Source organism: Spea bombifrons, chromosome 9 (genome assembly GCF_027358695.1).
Source record: "Spea bombifrons isolate aSpeBom1 chromosome 9, aSpeBom1.2.pri, whole genome shotgun sequence".
Classification (NCBI taxonomy): Eukaryota; Metazoa; Chordata; class Amphibia; order Anura; family Pelobatidae; genus Spea; species Spea bombifrons.
Window position 1 is genome coordinate 31436916 of NC_071095.1, and position 17383 is coordinate 31454298.

Genomic DNA, 17383 nt, shown 5'->3' on the forward strand with positions numbered 1-17383 from the left:
ACTCCCAGAAATCTTTGCTTTGTGGGCTGATTTGCTCCACTTCCTGGAAGGCGTAGAAGTTACTGAATTATAGAGGTAACACGTCTTTAGAATTACATGAAGTATTTAATATTAAGTGGCATATCTAGGAGTTTTAGCCCCAATATCAGGGAGTCACAAACTAGAAGTGACTTCTTCCTGTTCTTCGCTACAGTGACCGTGTATAGGCATGTCAGTGGATGCTTTTGCTACCAGTATGTCATGGTTGATATCCCTGCTTAAACGCAGGTGGCTAATTTATAGCTCTTTAATGTCAAGTCATGAGGACTGGTTAACACATAGAATCCTTACAATGGGCTATTAAAGTGGTAATCTTTCAAGAATCTCTGGGTTGGCGCCTTTAGAAAGGGTTTGCGACCCATACCCAAAAATACTGAAAAAATGGCTGTGAACCCAATTTTTACGTTCAATTTTTTTTTTTTTTTTAATACAAACTAACTCACTTTTGGAAGGACCCTCCTCACCTGTTTTTGTATAAACCTGTCATATTGTTATGTTACATACTAATTGTTATGTCCTGTGTACACATTGTACATGGAAATTGATGGCGCTGTATATAATAATAATAATAATGTAGTCGCCGGTTTACCACGCCCAGTAAAACGCAATAAGAGTATTGGCCGTATCGTAGCCGGATCTGGCAGGGGTTTGCAGCAGGAACCTTTTAAGTTTACCGGTCCTCAAAGTTTTTAAACTTTATCTTTGTGACTTTTATGGTGTCTGTGTTACGGTGACAGCTGAACGGTAACTTTCCTTATGAACACCATTATTGGCCCGGAGGTATGTTACATATAGCGGTGTGGGGGTCCAAGAAAGATGTAGCCTTTAGTTGAGGTCGACACCGTTTATTGGGCTAACATAGATGTCACGTACGCTTTTGGTACAATGTGAGTTAAAAGCTATATTTTAAAGATACAAAAACCCCAAAATAATATTACTCAAACTAGGTTTTAATACCTAAAAAAAATATTAATTCACATGTAAACTTTTTATTCATATTTAGTAAAAACTGATTGAGAAAAATGCATTTCTTATTTTTATTTCCTTTTATGTGCCAATCTTCACCCAGTTATGCACATCTGACCCCAGGCGTGTCACTCTGCCCCCCAGATAGGCCTTATACCCCCTATATGCCACTCTGCCCCCAGATATGCCTTATACCCCCTATATGCCACTCTGCCCCAGATATGCCTTATACCCCCTATATGCCACTCTGCCCCTAGATATGCCTTATACCCCCTATATGCCACTCTGCCCTCCAGATATGCCTTATACCCCCTATATGCCCCTCCAGACTTACCAATGCATCCCCAGACGTGCCCCGTGCTCCAGACTACCTGATGTCTAGTGGGGGCAGCTGGTGGACGTCTGCTGCTGCCCGGCATTTCCGCGGGGGCTTCTATGATGGAGCGCCGGAAGGTCATGTCTAGGGCTGCAACTAACGATTATTTTAATAATCGATTAGTTGGCCGATTATTTTTTCGATTAATCGATTAATCGGATAAAAAAAATGAATGTAAATTTTTCATTTATTTAAAATAATTTACTAAACAAATGAGGTTAAATACAAACAGCAGAATAAAAAAACTTTGATAATACATTTCTTGTCTTTATTTCCCAACCAGCCCCCCAATATATGCACATTTGAGCCCAGGCTTGCTACGCTGCCTCCCAGACATGCCATGCTGCCCCCCCACATATGCCACGCTGCCTACCACAGCACACCACGCTGCCTCCCACATATACCACACCACGCTGCCTCCCACATATACCACACCACGCTGCCTCCCACATATGCCACTCCACGCTGCCTCCCACATATGCCACTCCACGCTGCCTCCCACATATGCCACGCCGCCTCCCACATCTGCCACGCCACTCTACCCCCCACATGCCACTGTGCCTGATACGCCTTATACCCCCTGAAACACCACTCCATCCTTCCCAGACATGCCACCCTGCCCTCCCCACATCTGCCACGCCATGCTGCCTCCCACATCTGCCACTCCACAATGCCTCCCACATCTGCCACGCTGCCTCCCACATCTGCCACTCCACATCTGCCACTCCACGCTGCCTCCCACATCTGCCACTGTGCCTGATACGCCTTATATCCCCACTCCATCCTCCCCAGACATGCCACCCTGCCTCCCAGACATGCCACTTCTCTACCCCCAGATATGCCACTCTACCCCCAGATATGCCTTATACACCCTGATACACCACTCCGTCCTCCCCAGACATGCCACACTGCCCTCCCCACATATGCCTTATATACTGTATATGCCTTATACCCCCAGATATGTCACTTCACTGCCCCCAGGATTTAGATTCCCCTAAATTAACCCTAAACTCCCCATTAACCATAACTGCCCCTAAATTAACCCCTAACACCCCCTTAACCACAGTATCCCCTAAATTAACCCTAAAGACCCCATCAACCACAGCATCCCCTAAATTAACCCTAAACACACCATTAACCACAACTGCCTCAAATTAACCCCAAACACCCCATTAACCACAGCTGCTCCTAAATTAACCCTAAACACCCAATTAACCATAACTGCCCCTAAATTAACCCTAAACACCCCACTAACCATAACTGCCCCTAAATTAACCCCCACCTCCCCTAACTTTCAGTAGCCCAAATATATATATATATATATATATATATATATATATATATACACATATATATACATATATATATACTTACAGTTAGATGAGTGTCACAGCCATGTGGTTCTGGCCTGGAGAAGGAAGGGGCGGGGCCAGTTGTCACAGTGATTACAGGGAGGGGGAGTAAGTAGGAGCTGCTGCTGTGAGACGGTGAGTCAGACTAAACGGATTATAGAATGAGGGGGATTTTTCAGAGCGTTTGCTCTGAAAAAACCCTCATTTTATAATCGATAATAATCGATTCAACTAATCGATAATGAAATTCGTTGCCAACGAATTTCATTATCGATTATTATCGATTTTATCGATTAGTTGTTGCAGCCCTAGTCATGTCACGCCGGTGCTCCGTCATAGAAGCCCCGGTGGAAGTGCCAGGCAGCAGTGGAGGTTGTCTACGCGCAGGGCTAAATGTTTTTCAATGAACAATTTAACTTTTGCTTGTATTATTAAAATATCCAGTGCTCTTTTTATGTTGTCAGCCGCAGCCAGCACACCTTTGTGCGTCTTGTGAAATGGACAGGAGATGTTTCAGCTGTGCATCAAAGTTCTCAGTCTTCAAAAAAGAGGTATGTCGGTAAAATATAATATTCATCAGCGTATTGCTGTTTTTTTGCTGTTTTGTTAGTGTGACCTGTAATCCTCCATTTTAAACCATACCATTGTGTCTTCTATGTCTCTCTACCTGCAGAAATAAAATGCACAACAGTTACGTTTAATAACATTTACCTACTCATTTGAATTGCTTCCTAAGTAATATTTAAAATAAGTGTGTGTGTAAGTATACTTTATACACTGTATTTGCTCTAATATAAGACAAGGTCTTAGACCCCTTGTCTTATATTCAAGGTTGTCTTATAATCCACCCTCAGAGGTCTGACTATAAAACTAAGTTGTATCAGTGACAGGGAAGTTCTAGCAAAGGAGGTGGTGTGCTTTTGAGATTTTTCTTCAATGTTGAGAGGGAGGGTGAAAGCTGAAGGTTCATTGGGAGTAGATTCCAGAGGCATGGGGCAGCGCGAGTGAAATCTTGTAGACTGGAAAGGAAGAGGTGATAAGTGAGGAGGAAAGTCTTAGCCCATGGGAAGAACGTAATGATCAAGCAGGGGCGTATTTGTTTGAGGGCAAAAAATACATGGAGGAGCGGTGTTATGGAGGGTGTTCCTTATCACTAACACCATACAGTACTATAACCTAACCCCAACATCTAACCGTACCAATAACTATCCACTAACAGGACCCCTTAAACTGTCCGCTAAACCCTTAGGTATTTTCAATAAGTAGTTATGTTATTTGCGTGCTAGTTGGTTCTGACACTAAAACACATATAAAAAATTAACCCCAAACCTAGGGAAGTAAAAATACCAAAAACAACATTTATAAAATCCCCCCCAAACCCATCAAATGAGAGAGAGAAAAATGCAATTTTAAAAAATGCCCCCAAACTCAGAGGAACTGGAGACCGCCAAAACAATTTAAAAAATTGCCCCCTAACACAGGAAGGGGTCTTCATTAAAAAACCCTGCCATGTGTGCACGACAAAGGAAATTAATACTGAATTTTAACAGAGTAAAGGTATCATCGCTAGCATAATAACATACAGTATGCTTTTGTTTTTTTTCCCAAGTATGGCTGTAAGGCCTGCGGGCATTCATTCTGTGCTGGATGCCTGGGATTCAGTGCTGTGCTTCCTCAGTATGGTAATACCAAGCAAAAAATATGCAAGAAATGTCACGAGAACATCACCAGGTGAGCATACTGGTGAGAGCTATTCAGCATGTGGCAACTAGGATCTGTCAGTGGATCTTTATAACTCGATGTCCCAGCTACTATACTTATGTTTTAATTTTGCTCTGTTCCAGTGGGCGACCCCCAAGAAACAATTCAGCAAAATGGTCACCACCAGAGAATTACAAAAAGTGAGTTCCAACTCTTTGACATCAGTTTTATATTGGTGTAATTTTCAGGCGAGTTCATCTCTTCTGTCAGGAACCCATGTAGGAACATAGTTCAGTTGTGGGGAATTATGTGTGACTCTGCAGAAAAAGTAAAGGAACAAATGAAAAGTAAAAAAAAAGTAGAAGAAATGGCAGCAATAACTGCGTGGCGATGCGGTGCGGTGCTTGTCCTTGGAGATTTGCATGAATTTTAATTTTGATTTTCAATTTGTACGAATCCAAATGCACAAGTCTAATATGTATATACCTTTGTGCATATTTTGACATCCCGACGAGACTTGGTTAATTACCCCTTCCGTCACACAAGTGCCTCATTAATGGTGTCCAAGAGGTCTCTACCTCGTATAGTGTGTCTGGGTGGGATCAGTAGTAGTACTGACAAGCGATACAACTATGTTAGGATTAAATAGGGCTCTTTAAACCTTGGGAACTTTGATTCTTCGGTTCTTAATTATTGCTTTGGCAGTATCTGATTGCGCCTTTGCTAAACTTTTGTCTTTAATTTCCTTTAGTATGGGACACTGGCCAAAAGTATGGGGCCACCTACTCATTGAACCTCTTACTCCAAAATCATGGACATTAAATTAAGTCGGACCCTTCCCTTTGCTGCCTCCACTCTTATGGAGATAAGATGATGGGATATTGAATTACTGACTACTGTTGTTGGATAACGTGGCCTTGATTGCTCTTAAGCAGTTCACCCCAACGTGTTTTGAGTGGCCTACACAAAGCCCAGATCACGTTATCAACTGGTTTTTGTAGAGCTAAATTGCTACATTTCTTTCAGGAGAATTGCAGCTCTTGAAACCAAGTTGGATAAGAGGGAGTTTGGACCAAGTGGTAGTGTACCAGATTCTAAATATCAAGGACTGCTTCCGGAAGACAGAGCTATAGCAGAACGACTGGATAAACTCAGAGAAGAAACGAAGCCCAGTAAGGGAAAACATAAATCCCATGTTACGTTTAGTGTTTTAAATTACATTTGAGTATAGTTTTATATTATGTTTGTTACAATGGAAACCCATATGTTTGAGACGTTGTAATGAACATTACTGTTTTTTAAAGCGCCAGTTATCCGGTTCAACCTTGCCGAGATGATTGCACCAACTCAGATAAAGGGAAATTTATTTTCTTCACTCCGTGAGCAATAAGAATAATCCGGGAATTGTTTTAATTGCTATATAAACCCCTGAATACCATTTCTTGCTGAGAAGCAGTTGTTTGTTTCTTAAGTCATTTTTCAGTTCTTTTCATTCGTTTTAGTTTAAGATTTAGGTCTATTGCTTTATCATCTACACAAAAAGAAACCCTGGAAGAGTCCCCTTTTAACCATTATTGCTGTTAGTCTCCCGCTTTGTATATTTGACGCTACTTCGTCTCATCAACTCTCAATGCCCTTCTCATGTATTAAGCATGGTATATTTATGTATGTATCATGTTTTGATGTTGTTTTTTTTGCTGAAACAGAAGCCAGAGCAGACAAGCTCTCGAAAGGTTCACAGTCATCTGTACCATCTGTGCAAGAGATAGAGGATCGGTTGGCTGTACTACAAGGCATGGTTCCTCCGTCCAGAACACCAAAACCGGTATGGCAGTCCTACTGAACAGTTTATGTCATAGAAACATCTGATGGCAAATAAGACCTGTTTGGCCTAACTAGTCTGCTATTTTTTCCTGATGTAAAGCTTCAGATCTTGATCAGTCCTTGATCTCATCTTAGATTCAGGATAGTCTTATGCTTACCCCACACATGTTTAAATTCCCTTTGCCACTTCTGCTACGAGGCTTACCTACCTCTATCCTCTTAGTAAAGCTAACTTTCCTTAAATTACACCTAAGCATCTGACCTTCTAGTTTTAGATATAGCATGTCTTTTAAATATAGCCGGATGATATTTCTGCTGATGATTAATCAAGTCTCTAAATACAGAAATATACAGTTTGACATTAAAAAAACTATTTACCGTATTTCCCCATGTATAAGACGCTCCTTAATTTTGGGGCCCGAAATGTGAAAAAAAATTATTACATAGTTATAAATACCTCCAATTATGTTAGGGGTATTAATGAGTTAATATAGGCCAAACCAATATTCTATCACACAAAATTCTGGTGCTTCTGTAGGACCACACCAACAATGTGGATCTAAAACAGATGACCTATATTTTATCTCCAATCCTAAATTCTTTCAGATCAAACCAAAATGTATACTTCAAAGCGTGATACTATATTACCACGATAGTTAATCAAGATATTATTTATTGGGACAACCCAATCTACAAAATACATACATGATCTGTTCAGAGCAAAAGGGAAAACCGAGAAATTATCTTCTAAAACATGTCAAAATAAATCATGACATAAAATATAGCGGATTATTGATTGTGAGATTTTAAATAGATGCAAATAATGTCAGACGTCAGAAAAACGTACTTCCGTTACCTTTTTACATCATTACCATTATTACAGGTTATAAGCTGCAGTCATATACAACAGGGCTTGACAAATTTGTTGGGAATCTAGGCGCCAGCTAAAAAAGTTAGGAGCCAGGATTTTTTTTTAAACTAACAGTTGGTTAGGAGTGATCTGATCATCATCAGCCCGCTTACTAAAATCACAGCATTTGACCTGGAAGCACCCTGGACTTTCAGGTCAGTGCTGGTTTTTGTTGTTGTTGTTTTTTTTTTTTTTTTTTAACGCTTTCAATGCTGATGCTCCATTGGAGCACAGCACTGACTGATATTTAGTCCCCACAAGCTTGTGGGGACAAATGTTAACCCCTGCAATGCCACGAATGTGTTATACACAATTGTGGAACTGAAGGGGTTAACACTGCACTGTCGCTCTCATGGAGCGATCAGGCAGCAGGGGGGGTGTGTAGACCAAAGAACCCTCTCCCCCTGTCCCTGAAGCTGCCTCTGGCAGCTGGGACGCTATTGCTGGTCTATAGACCAGCCATTGCAGGGGGGAGTCTCTGATGACTGCTGTAGGCTTCCATGCCTAAAGGAATCCTCAAAGGGCTTGTGGGGGCTTGTTTTTGCTGGTTTGCTTGGGCTTCCAGGCAGACCACCAGCAGCAGATCCCCGTACAAAATGGGAATTAACCACTAAATGCAGCGGCATTGAAGGGGTTAACGCTGCACTTTCGCTCTCATGGAGCGATCAGGCAGCAGGGGGGTGTTGTGTCAGGTGTGGGGACCCAATCAACACTCAACCCCCTTTCCTGAAGCCTACAGAATCACTTCGTGGGAGTGATCTCGGGGGCGGGCTCTGAGTGGCTGTGCTGTCTGCCCAGACTCCTGGGCAGACAGCAGCAGCAGCGCCCCCCGCGATCACAGGCTGACAAACACCTAGGCGCCAGGACAAAATTCCGAGTCGCCATGGCGACCTGGCGCCTGGGATTTGTCGAGACCAACATTAAAATATTATTCCCCTGATTGAACTGTGCATTTGTCAGCTCCGTCCTGATTTGACGTTGTAGCCATGTTTTACATTGTATCTTGCTCAACTTCATACTTTGAACGACATGCTTTGTTTTGGATCTCAGATGTCAATAAACAAGATTTTAAAAAATAAATAAATATATTATTCCCCTGAAGAAGGGATAAACTCTTCTATATTGAAGCAGACACAATTCTATTCTAAAACCTCTATTCAGGATAATTAAACACCGTTATATTTACCTCTACTTGTTGCTGTGGTCCAGCTGGTCCCTGTTGATATAAATCCAGGTTCAGTGGAAAAATTAAGTGGAAAGAAAAATAACTTTAAATTTGGGCAACTGCCATAAAATTCCAATTACCCTGGAAAAGATAGTAAATATGAAGATTATTAAATAATCCAAAGTAATTATGAGAGGAAAAATACAGTCCAACATTTCGTAAGCCCCAAAATCCACATTTATTGAGATAAGTCGTTTTTTGCTTTCTAACATTTCTCCTACTATTGAAACTATTTATTTATTTAATTAGGAAATACTTGCTGAAGCAGCTATTTATATCAAACCTTTTTTGGTTCTCAATATAGGGAGAGAAAAAAATCCTTTCATATGATATAAAGAAAGCAAGATGGCTCTGACTCCTGAGTGTGATATGCTTAAATATAATGCTTTCCAGCCTAAAATATTTGGCAATGTGCTATAGGGGCTAAACGGAAATGATTTGTTTTATTATTATTATTATTATGTGACGGGTCTACTTTAGGCCATCTTTGTTATATTACTTGGAGAGTACATAAAATGGACAAATATACTATTCAACTGCATATAAAACGAGTCAAACCAGATGTCTGCTTACTTGCTGTTATGAATTTCTGTGTTATTTGTATTAAGATATAGTTCTGCTTTTATGTTTAATGTTAGGTTTACAAGCCACCAGACACCAGAACCCAAGTCCAGTGTGCTGATGATTTACTAACCCAACTTAAAGAAGAGGTAGCCATAGACAATACATGGGACCAGGCATCACCGCTGCAGGGTAATAGAGAATATTCTAGGATATCTTCTTAAATACCTCAAATGGTTTTTAACCTGTTGGATGTCTGAGACAAAAATGATTAAAATCAGCCTATGCTGAGAAGGTACTGAAAACCTGTTATGGGAGCTTGAGACTTGAATATTGCACTGTTAGCATTTTTTGATTGAACGCTCCAGTATATTAGGATTAAAGCTTAGCTGCTCTGTTACAGCCCTACTGGGAGGAGGTCCACCGGGTGATCTCGGAGCTCTCGGATTCCCCCCCTCCGTTCCGGCCGCTGCCCATGCTTCTGCACCACACTCCCCGTTCGATCTCACATTACAAGCGGTCGGTGGTCCGACATCTCCTTGACGCTGCTAAAAGTCTCATCCCACTTCATTGGAAACAACCTCGCCCTCCCTCTCGCCGCGACTGGGTGGCGAAGGTGGAGGAGATCAGGCGGATTGAGGATCTCTCCGCCTCGACCCCGAAACTTAGGGAGGCTTATACGGCCACATGGTTCTACTGGTTGTCCTCTGTTGTGGGGCGGGATGCGTAGTTGCCCTGCTCTGCCCTTTTGATCTGTGTATTCCATTTTTGCCACTGGTCTTGGATCTGTGTTTCTGTACATCATGGTCTCATGCCGGGGTACCCTGTTTTCCCCGTTTCCCTTCCCTCCCTCTTTTTCCTTTCTGTATCCCTACCCCCTCCCTCATATATGTTTGGAAAATTGAATAAAATTTGATTTTGAAAAAAAGCTTAGCTGCTCTGTTTATTTTTTGTGTTTTTTATGTTTATCATAGTCAGTGTCAGTTTTTCTTTTTAAGTCTGTTAAGTCTGTCTTTTTTTTTTCTTTTCTTTGATACAGTAAGTATTGTGTAGGTTTAATCAGCCGGCTGCCATTCAGGGATATGTTTGCTTACCGTTCTCAGAAGCCAACATGGATGTTTTCGGACTCATTTCTGACATATTTTGCAATCATAAAATTTGTGTGGTAACAGAACTCAACCGTTCTTTTGTAACACCGGCTCCTTGCATTTTAATGGTGTCCCCTTTTGTAGAGTTCAGATCCCAGCCAATGAATGATCTCAACAGAGTCGATGGGAAGGAGATTTGGACGGGCCATAATCCTGAATTAAACACAACACATCTAGAAGAGGAAAAGAACCGACTATTGGCAGAAGCTGCAGTAGAACTGAGAAATGAGAACACTAGACAAGAGAAGATCCTGGATATAGCGAAAAGACTTGCAGTGTGTCAAGGCAAAGATCCAGAGACAGGTATACAAACCGGGGGATTTATTACTGTTTAACAAAATCTTAGTTTCCCCCCCCCCACAAAAAGGGCTTATGTCTAAAAAATAAAAATAAAATAAAAAAAAAAATTGTTATATGTAAGTATTTCCTATTATCATATTAAACTTAACATGCATATCCATCTGAATATTTTGTTCATTATGTCCTTGTATATATTAGTATCACACCAGAGAGTGAGTAGAATGCTGTTAAGATTTATTTGAGTAACGGGGCCACGCTAAAAAGTGTAAAGAAAAGTTGCTTTCTAGCACTTTGAAAATAGTTTTTGTTTTTCTGTGGCTTTGACCTGTAAATGTTACTCGGTAAACGGTTTGGGAACATCAGGATTCAATTTATTCTAGTCTCTCATGTTCTTGAAAAAGGTTTCAATAGAGGGATCATAGTATGGGGTAGTTGACCTGCTCTGTTTTTATACATGCTGTGTTGTGAAATTCTATGGACAAAAAATTATATATAAATATATATTCATTATAGATTTTTTTTTAGTTACTATAGATAGCTATAAACTTCCGGACAGCGACGAAGAGACAGAGGAGGAAGCGATACAGAGAATATTGATACAGGTCCGCACTGTGCATGGGAATCCTGCAAATTTGTAGAAAGCTATCTTCTGTCATGTGATTAAACGTGAATCTTCAGCACTCTTTTATTTCTTTCTTTATTTTTATTTTTATCTTGTAGCATGTATTTAAATATACAGTGTAGCTAGGCCAGAAAGTAGTTCTTTTTAGATTATTTTTTCCTGTGTAGCTACCACAAAATGTATGCAGAATCTAGCAAGAACTTGAAAGCATTATATGAACATTAATTAGTCCCGTCGAGAGGCTGTTAAAGATCCGGAAGGCCTTTGCTGTGGTTTATTAGCAGGAGCTTATATAGCCCACGTCGTTTCTTGACTACTTTTTTGAGTGCATAGTTTAATATATGATACAAAAATACAGTATATGAGTAACACCTACCACTAAAGAGTTTAGGAAGACAAAGGCTTAATTATTTAACAAATATTAACAAATGTATCTGTTGGATTTGTTTAAAATCAGCACATTTACTTCTGTACAATCTCATGATATTTTGCTTTCAGCTTTCAGAGGAAACTGTTCTGGATGAAGCAAGCGGATATAACGTGAACCCTAATCAGAGCAACGGAAAAGAAAAAAGCACCCAAGCAGAAAATAAACCAAAAAGAACGGAACAGGTCTGTGGCGTCCTTGTGTCTTTTTGTAAATTTGTGTTTACTAGGCACAAAAAAGACAATATTCTACCAATCGTCATTATGTGCTGCCATTTTTGAAAATGTAAGACAAAAGGGAAAGAATCAGAAGGACTATATGCTGGGAACAAAAATCAACCATGCATAGAACAGTATTGGTTTACGGGTTAAGAATCCCTACTAGAACTGCTTATGAAAACGTAGGAATTGGCGATAAACTTGTCCTGGAGTATAGATAGAAAAGTCTTGGCCTCTAAGATGGATGGAATTATTCTGAATGTTTTAAAAGTAGTTTCACACCTCAGCGCCTGTTTTCCATCAACATTATCATGACCTCCGCCAGTAAGAAAAGAAGGTGTATCTGGGTGTAGAAGAGAATTTCCAAATTCTAATTTAAGGACAACAAATCTACTTCAAGTTGTGCCCAGCTAAAGTTTGGAACATGATGTAATGCTTTTTCCGAGCTGGCCTCATGCAGTCAAGGTCTAACAAATTTTTATATACATCTGTACAACATTAAGTGACGAGGTTATCTTAAACTTATGATCTCTTTTTGTTTCTTTCCAGAAAGTGCCTGCGCAGCCTTTGCCTACCACAAAACCTGCTGCAATACCTTCAAGACACTTAGACAGCGATGACGAGGAGCTGCCCTGGTGCTGCATCTGTAATGAGGATGCTACTCTTAGATGCCACGACTGTGACGATGATCTTTACTGCAAGAGATGCTTTCGGTAAAAACAAAGCAATAACGTTTTTTCCTGTGCTGCTGGTATTCTTTGGTACATAGATTGGATGCCAAGTTATGAATTTCGTTTCGGTTTACTTGGCGAGGGGTACAAAACAAAGTCTACCACTGTAAATAGAAACATGTTGGTATGCCAGTAAACTGATACCTCTCTGGTCTATATCGGCATGTCATTTGCAAGTTACAGATATGGAATCCCAGTAATAGTCCCTATAATATCTGTTTGCCACTTAATATACAATACAAAATACACTGGGCTATGACTTCCTGTATTACTTGGTAGCCCAAGTACAATTTTGAAGAAGTTCATGGTGCCCGGTCTTTATGACTTTAAAGATTTCGTGTTAACTATCAGCAAATCTGTACTTTTATTCAAATCTTACTTATATTAGGCCTCATATGTTCATGGGGACAGCTAACATGCGCTAAGCTTAGGCTTTTCTTAAGGGTATTTATTCACTAAAGGGAGAGTTATTCACTTTGTTATTCTGACACAGGCTTGTCCAGCAAAAAGCATTGAGCTGGCCCATGTATGATGCATAATTTAATGTTAGGATTTAACTCTGCATAATATATGGCCAATTTCTTCCTGTAGCAGAAGTTTACGGGGGCTGGCCCTTTACAATATATAGTGAAGTCAAAGACTTAAAATCGTAACTCTCCCTTTAGTTAATAAACCTCAGAAAGCAAAATGATGTCTTATACCTTATATTCCTTTGCAAGTTTTTAATACATATCATTATGTTGAACTGTAGATTAAGCGTTGGGAAAGACACTTCTTCTTTAATTGTTTCCTTTTTCATTATTATTATTTCAGAGAAGGACATGATGAGTTTGACCGCAAAGAACATCGGACATCTGGTTATCATGCGCAACAGAAAAAAGGAGTGAGATAAACAGAAGTGGAACAGAATTTTATTTTTGCTTTGCTGGACAGTATATTTAACTAATGCGTTGCCGCAGCAGCTACTCCACTGAGCAGCTTAAATCTTCCTGTGATGTAAGCCAAAAAAGCAATTTGTTTTCTGTTCCCATGTACTTTCTTTTATTTATTATATATTAAAAAAAACTAATAACAAATAGATTTGGTGAAAGATGAAGTCCCAATTTTAGGATGGTATAGCTTTGCAGTCAGTATGGTACCTCGTAGCCAGTGTTCGAGCAGGAAAGCAATGTATTGGAAAATGTACCTGATGTTTTGCATAGGTTCTTCTTGTTTCCCTTTTTGTGCACAGTGCATAGTCTTTAACTATTGAATCATAAGGTGTGCTTGGTTTTTCACACATGGCTTCTCCGTTTTGGCTTTATTTTTGCTGATTAAATTATGACATGGTGTTGTCAGGCTCTAGCGGACTGGTTGGGAGCGTAGAGCAGGGTGGCCCAGCAGGAGGATAGGAACAGAAGACAAAGTCCAGGAGGCAAATCGGAATCAGGGCAGGCAGCGAAGGGGCAATAACGGGAGATGAGCTGGGTCAGGACAGGAGAGATACACGAAATCCAGAAGACAATGCCGAGGTCAGGTGCCAGGAGGTCAATCAAATAGGGCAGGATACGCAAGGGAACGGGTCAGAGCAGGGCTAAGGGAACCAGAGAGCTCAATAACTAAGCACAGACTGAAGGGTGTGCAGGGTTTTTATAATCCACGGGTAAAGCCCCTCCCACTGACTCCCAGGTGTTTCTGCCCTCACCTGTGAGGTTATGCAATCGCCAATGGGGAAAATACTTGCTCCAGGGTACCTGGAACCCCAACCCGAGCTAGCTCATCCTTGAGCGTGTCAGACAGGCATAGGTGAAATTGGTGCAATAGAGCGGGTTCGTTCCACGCTGTCTCCACTGCAACCCGCCTGAATTCCGCAGTGTAGTCCTCTACGGGACGACGTCCTTGTCTCAGGGCTCGCAAAGCGGCTTCTGCTGTGGCGAAAAGCTTGCCGGGTGGCTAGAGCCGGGTGGTTCACTTGTAGGAGGTGATGTGCCCATGTCATAGGACCTCCAGTCAATAAGGAGATGGCGGTACGGACCTGTATGAAGTCGGTGGCGTACCTTCAGGGTTGGAGAGCGAAGAGGAGTTCACAGGCAGTTAGGAAGGACTGGTACCGTTTGCGGTCTCCATCGAATCTCTCCGTCCCCTCATCTGGAAGACCCGGTTGCGGTACTGGAAGAGGTAAGGAGGAGGACTGGGGGCCTGACAGCTGTAATATGTCATGTTGTTTTTCAGCTGAGGTTGTATTTACCTAATTTTTAGACCTGCTAAGGAACAAATGATTGCAATTATGTCCTGATATGCAAAACCATAAAATTCAGAGGATGTACTTTCTTTTTTCACACGACTGTATATGATGGGTATAATGTTCAACATATAATGTAGGGAATATATTTGACAACATGTTGTTACAGTAAGTATAGTGCACACTTTGTTAGGTGAGGACAGGGTTGTCATTGGAGTCCAGTAGATGGGTTACACAAACAGATCCAGTGTTTCTGTCTTGCTTACGTGTTAGGACGTGTCTATAACACTTACAGTGTGTTCACTGACCGGTTTGACAACCTACTGCAATTAGTCAGGCACAAGAACCCAGCCTGTTCTGTAAAAGCGGAGTCATCCATGCAGGTCAAGCAAAAACATTCATTATAACTGTGATATATACAGTGAGATCAAAAGACTGCCAATTAAAGACGTCATATATCAGCTTTTGTAAGAGGTTTGTGTTTTTTTCATTGGAGTTGGTTATAGTCTAGAAACATAACGCCAACAGAAAGATAAATAACTGATCTCTAATCCCTTTAAAATTCACTGACCCTTTAATTGTAACCTGTTCAGAATTATATTTTCCAACTCTGACTAAAGTAGGACATTGTAACATGCTTTTAAGACTCTACCTGCATTGTTCATCAATCAGTATCAGAAAGCGTTTAGCATTTCCTCTTTAAACTAATATCATAACTGTATTTGGATGAGGCACCGCTTCATAAAATATGTAATCCAGCAGTGAAACAGAGAAGCTTTCAGGATTAGACAGTGGATTCAATACCTAAAACTATTGTATATACAATACTGTATATTGTAACCGGTACTTTTGGCAGGCCTAACTGAAACTTCACGTGTGAGGTTTTGGGCACTAATTACACCTACCATTGTTTATCTTCTCTGTGTTGGTTGAAATCTTGCAATATTGCAAAATTATAAAGCTTTTTCTCCATTTATAGGTTAATGCGTATTTTACAATTGATCTACCTTTTTGGTATGACTAAAACCTCAGGAACAGTATTTTGCAAATGAATGTTTTTAGGCAAACAATTGCTATTTAGTTCATAATCGGTACTAAACTAAATGCCAAATAAATTATAAACAGTCTATCTCATACACGAGAAATGCATTAGATAATAGAAGTCAATAGATAATTCATCATATTTAAGTATTTTTTTTATTTATTTCCTCTTAATTATCCACAGTTGGATCATAGCAATTTAAATGTCAGAAAAAAATAAAGTATATATTTTAAACATAAAAAACTTCACTTTTACATTTGCACTCACGCGGTACCTTATAATTTACTAAAAGGAAATTGACGACTGCAAAATTAAGTGTGGACCCAAGGTAGCCATACATTTTTGACTTTTCAAACTCATCTGGTGGCTGGACACAAGGCTCAACTTGGTTCATCAAACTGTGCATCCGCATAAGGAAAGGCATACAAACCATAGTAGAGGAGACTCCGTTTTTGCTGCAGCTAGCTCTCCTCCACCTTTCATGAGCCATGAAAAGACAAATCAAACTTGAGCGCGACCTGCCTCTCCCAGCTATACTGAACCCAAATTAACAACTGAAGAGCTCAAAATTTCACAAAGCATATTCCCGTCATAGCTAGGATGAAGCACTTGCTTCAGTCTTAGATATAAATATTAGGTACTGTGCTAATAGTATATTTTGTGGATTTTTGGAAATTAGAATTTCCTACTGTGTCAAAGCTATGCAGAGGATTAACTATTACCCATGGAGTTTATGATAATCATTGTGCTTCTTACAGGGACGGTCTAATGCCCTTTACATACACTCCATAGCACAATGCATATTAAAGTACTCTGAATACAAAAAAGGTACAGTTGTATAGCTGAACACATATTGTGTGACATATACCAGGAGCTATAGATTTATACTGAAAGTACAACGTGTGGGGAAAAATACACACAAAAAATGCTACTGCAAACTTCGACAAAGGCTGTTGGTAGAATAAGTGCATGGAAAGAGTTAAAATACCAGCATCGGAAATACCCTGGGGTGTCTAGTCTTCAAAAATATATGGTTTGATGGGGTAAACTGCATTGGCTTCAAAGATACCCAAAATAGCACATGGGGGAAGAATTACCAGATTAGGAAAAAATGGCTTTGAAATAGCAAAATGCTGCTTGTAATATTTTCTAAAGAAATAAGTAAATAACCCTGCTCCAAATGGAATACAAGCCCAGCAAAAAGCAATCTTTAATTAAAATTAAATGAGAATGCAATGCACTTTTGATCTTGTGGCTTCTCGGTAACATTACGTTTGTAACCTGTTTTACTCATGACATGATGCTAAACCTAAAAACCTTTCAGCGGCATCCATATAAAGTACCAGAAGTTGATATTGTGTGCAGATTTTGTCTTTCTTGACATAGATGGCAGCAAAAAAAAAGTGAATACTTATGGTCTTGGAAAATGTGACTGCTACTGAAGCTACAGAAGATCAAATCTGAAAAGTCTACAGCTTAGGATAAGTAATGCACAGTGTATAATATTTGCCCTGTAACTGACACTATAGTTGAAAGTCCTCAGCATGTAAGGTGATTTTCTGCATGCACATTTGTGTAGGTAAGCTATGAAAATCTGCTTTCTTCTTTAATTTCTCACCTTCATTTGTTATACTTGATGGGTTACGTTTTTACATACAGCATCAAAATATAGCACTGATTGTACTTGAAACCACATCAACTGTGTGTGTGTGTGTGTGTG

General features: G+C 40.1%; 1 protein-coding gene across 1 annotated transcript; it reads left to right on the forward strand.

The window, feature by feature from the left end:
- Nucleotides 1-16: 16 nt before the first annotated feature.
- Nucleotides 17-13737, forward strand: ZFYVE19 (zinc finger FYVE-type containing 19). Its single transcript, XM_053474526.1, has 12 exons — nt 17-75; nt 3198-3284; nt 4343-4464; nt 4578-4634; nt 5461-5611; nt 6119-6259; nt 9032-9146; nt 10187-10405; nt 10928-11004; nt 11523-11636; nt 12219-12382; nt 13214-13737. The coding sequence occupies exons 2-12, from the start codon at nt 3231-3233 to the stop codon at nt 13290-13292; spliced, it is 1293 nt and encodes a 430-aa protein (XP_053330501.1). The 5' UTR covers nt 17-75; nt 3198-3230; the 3' UTR covers nt 13293-13737.
- Nucleotides 13738-17383: the final 3646 nt, after the last annotated feature.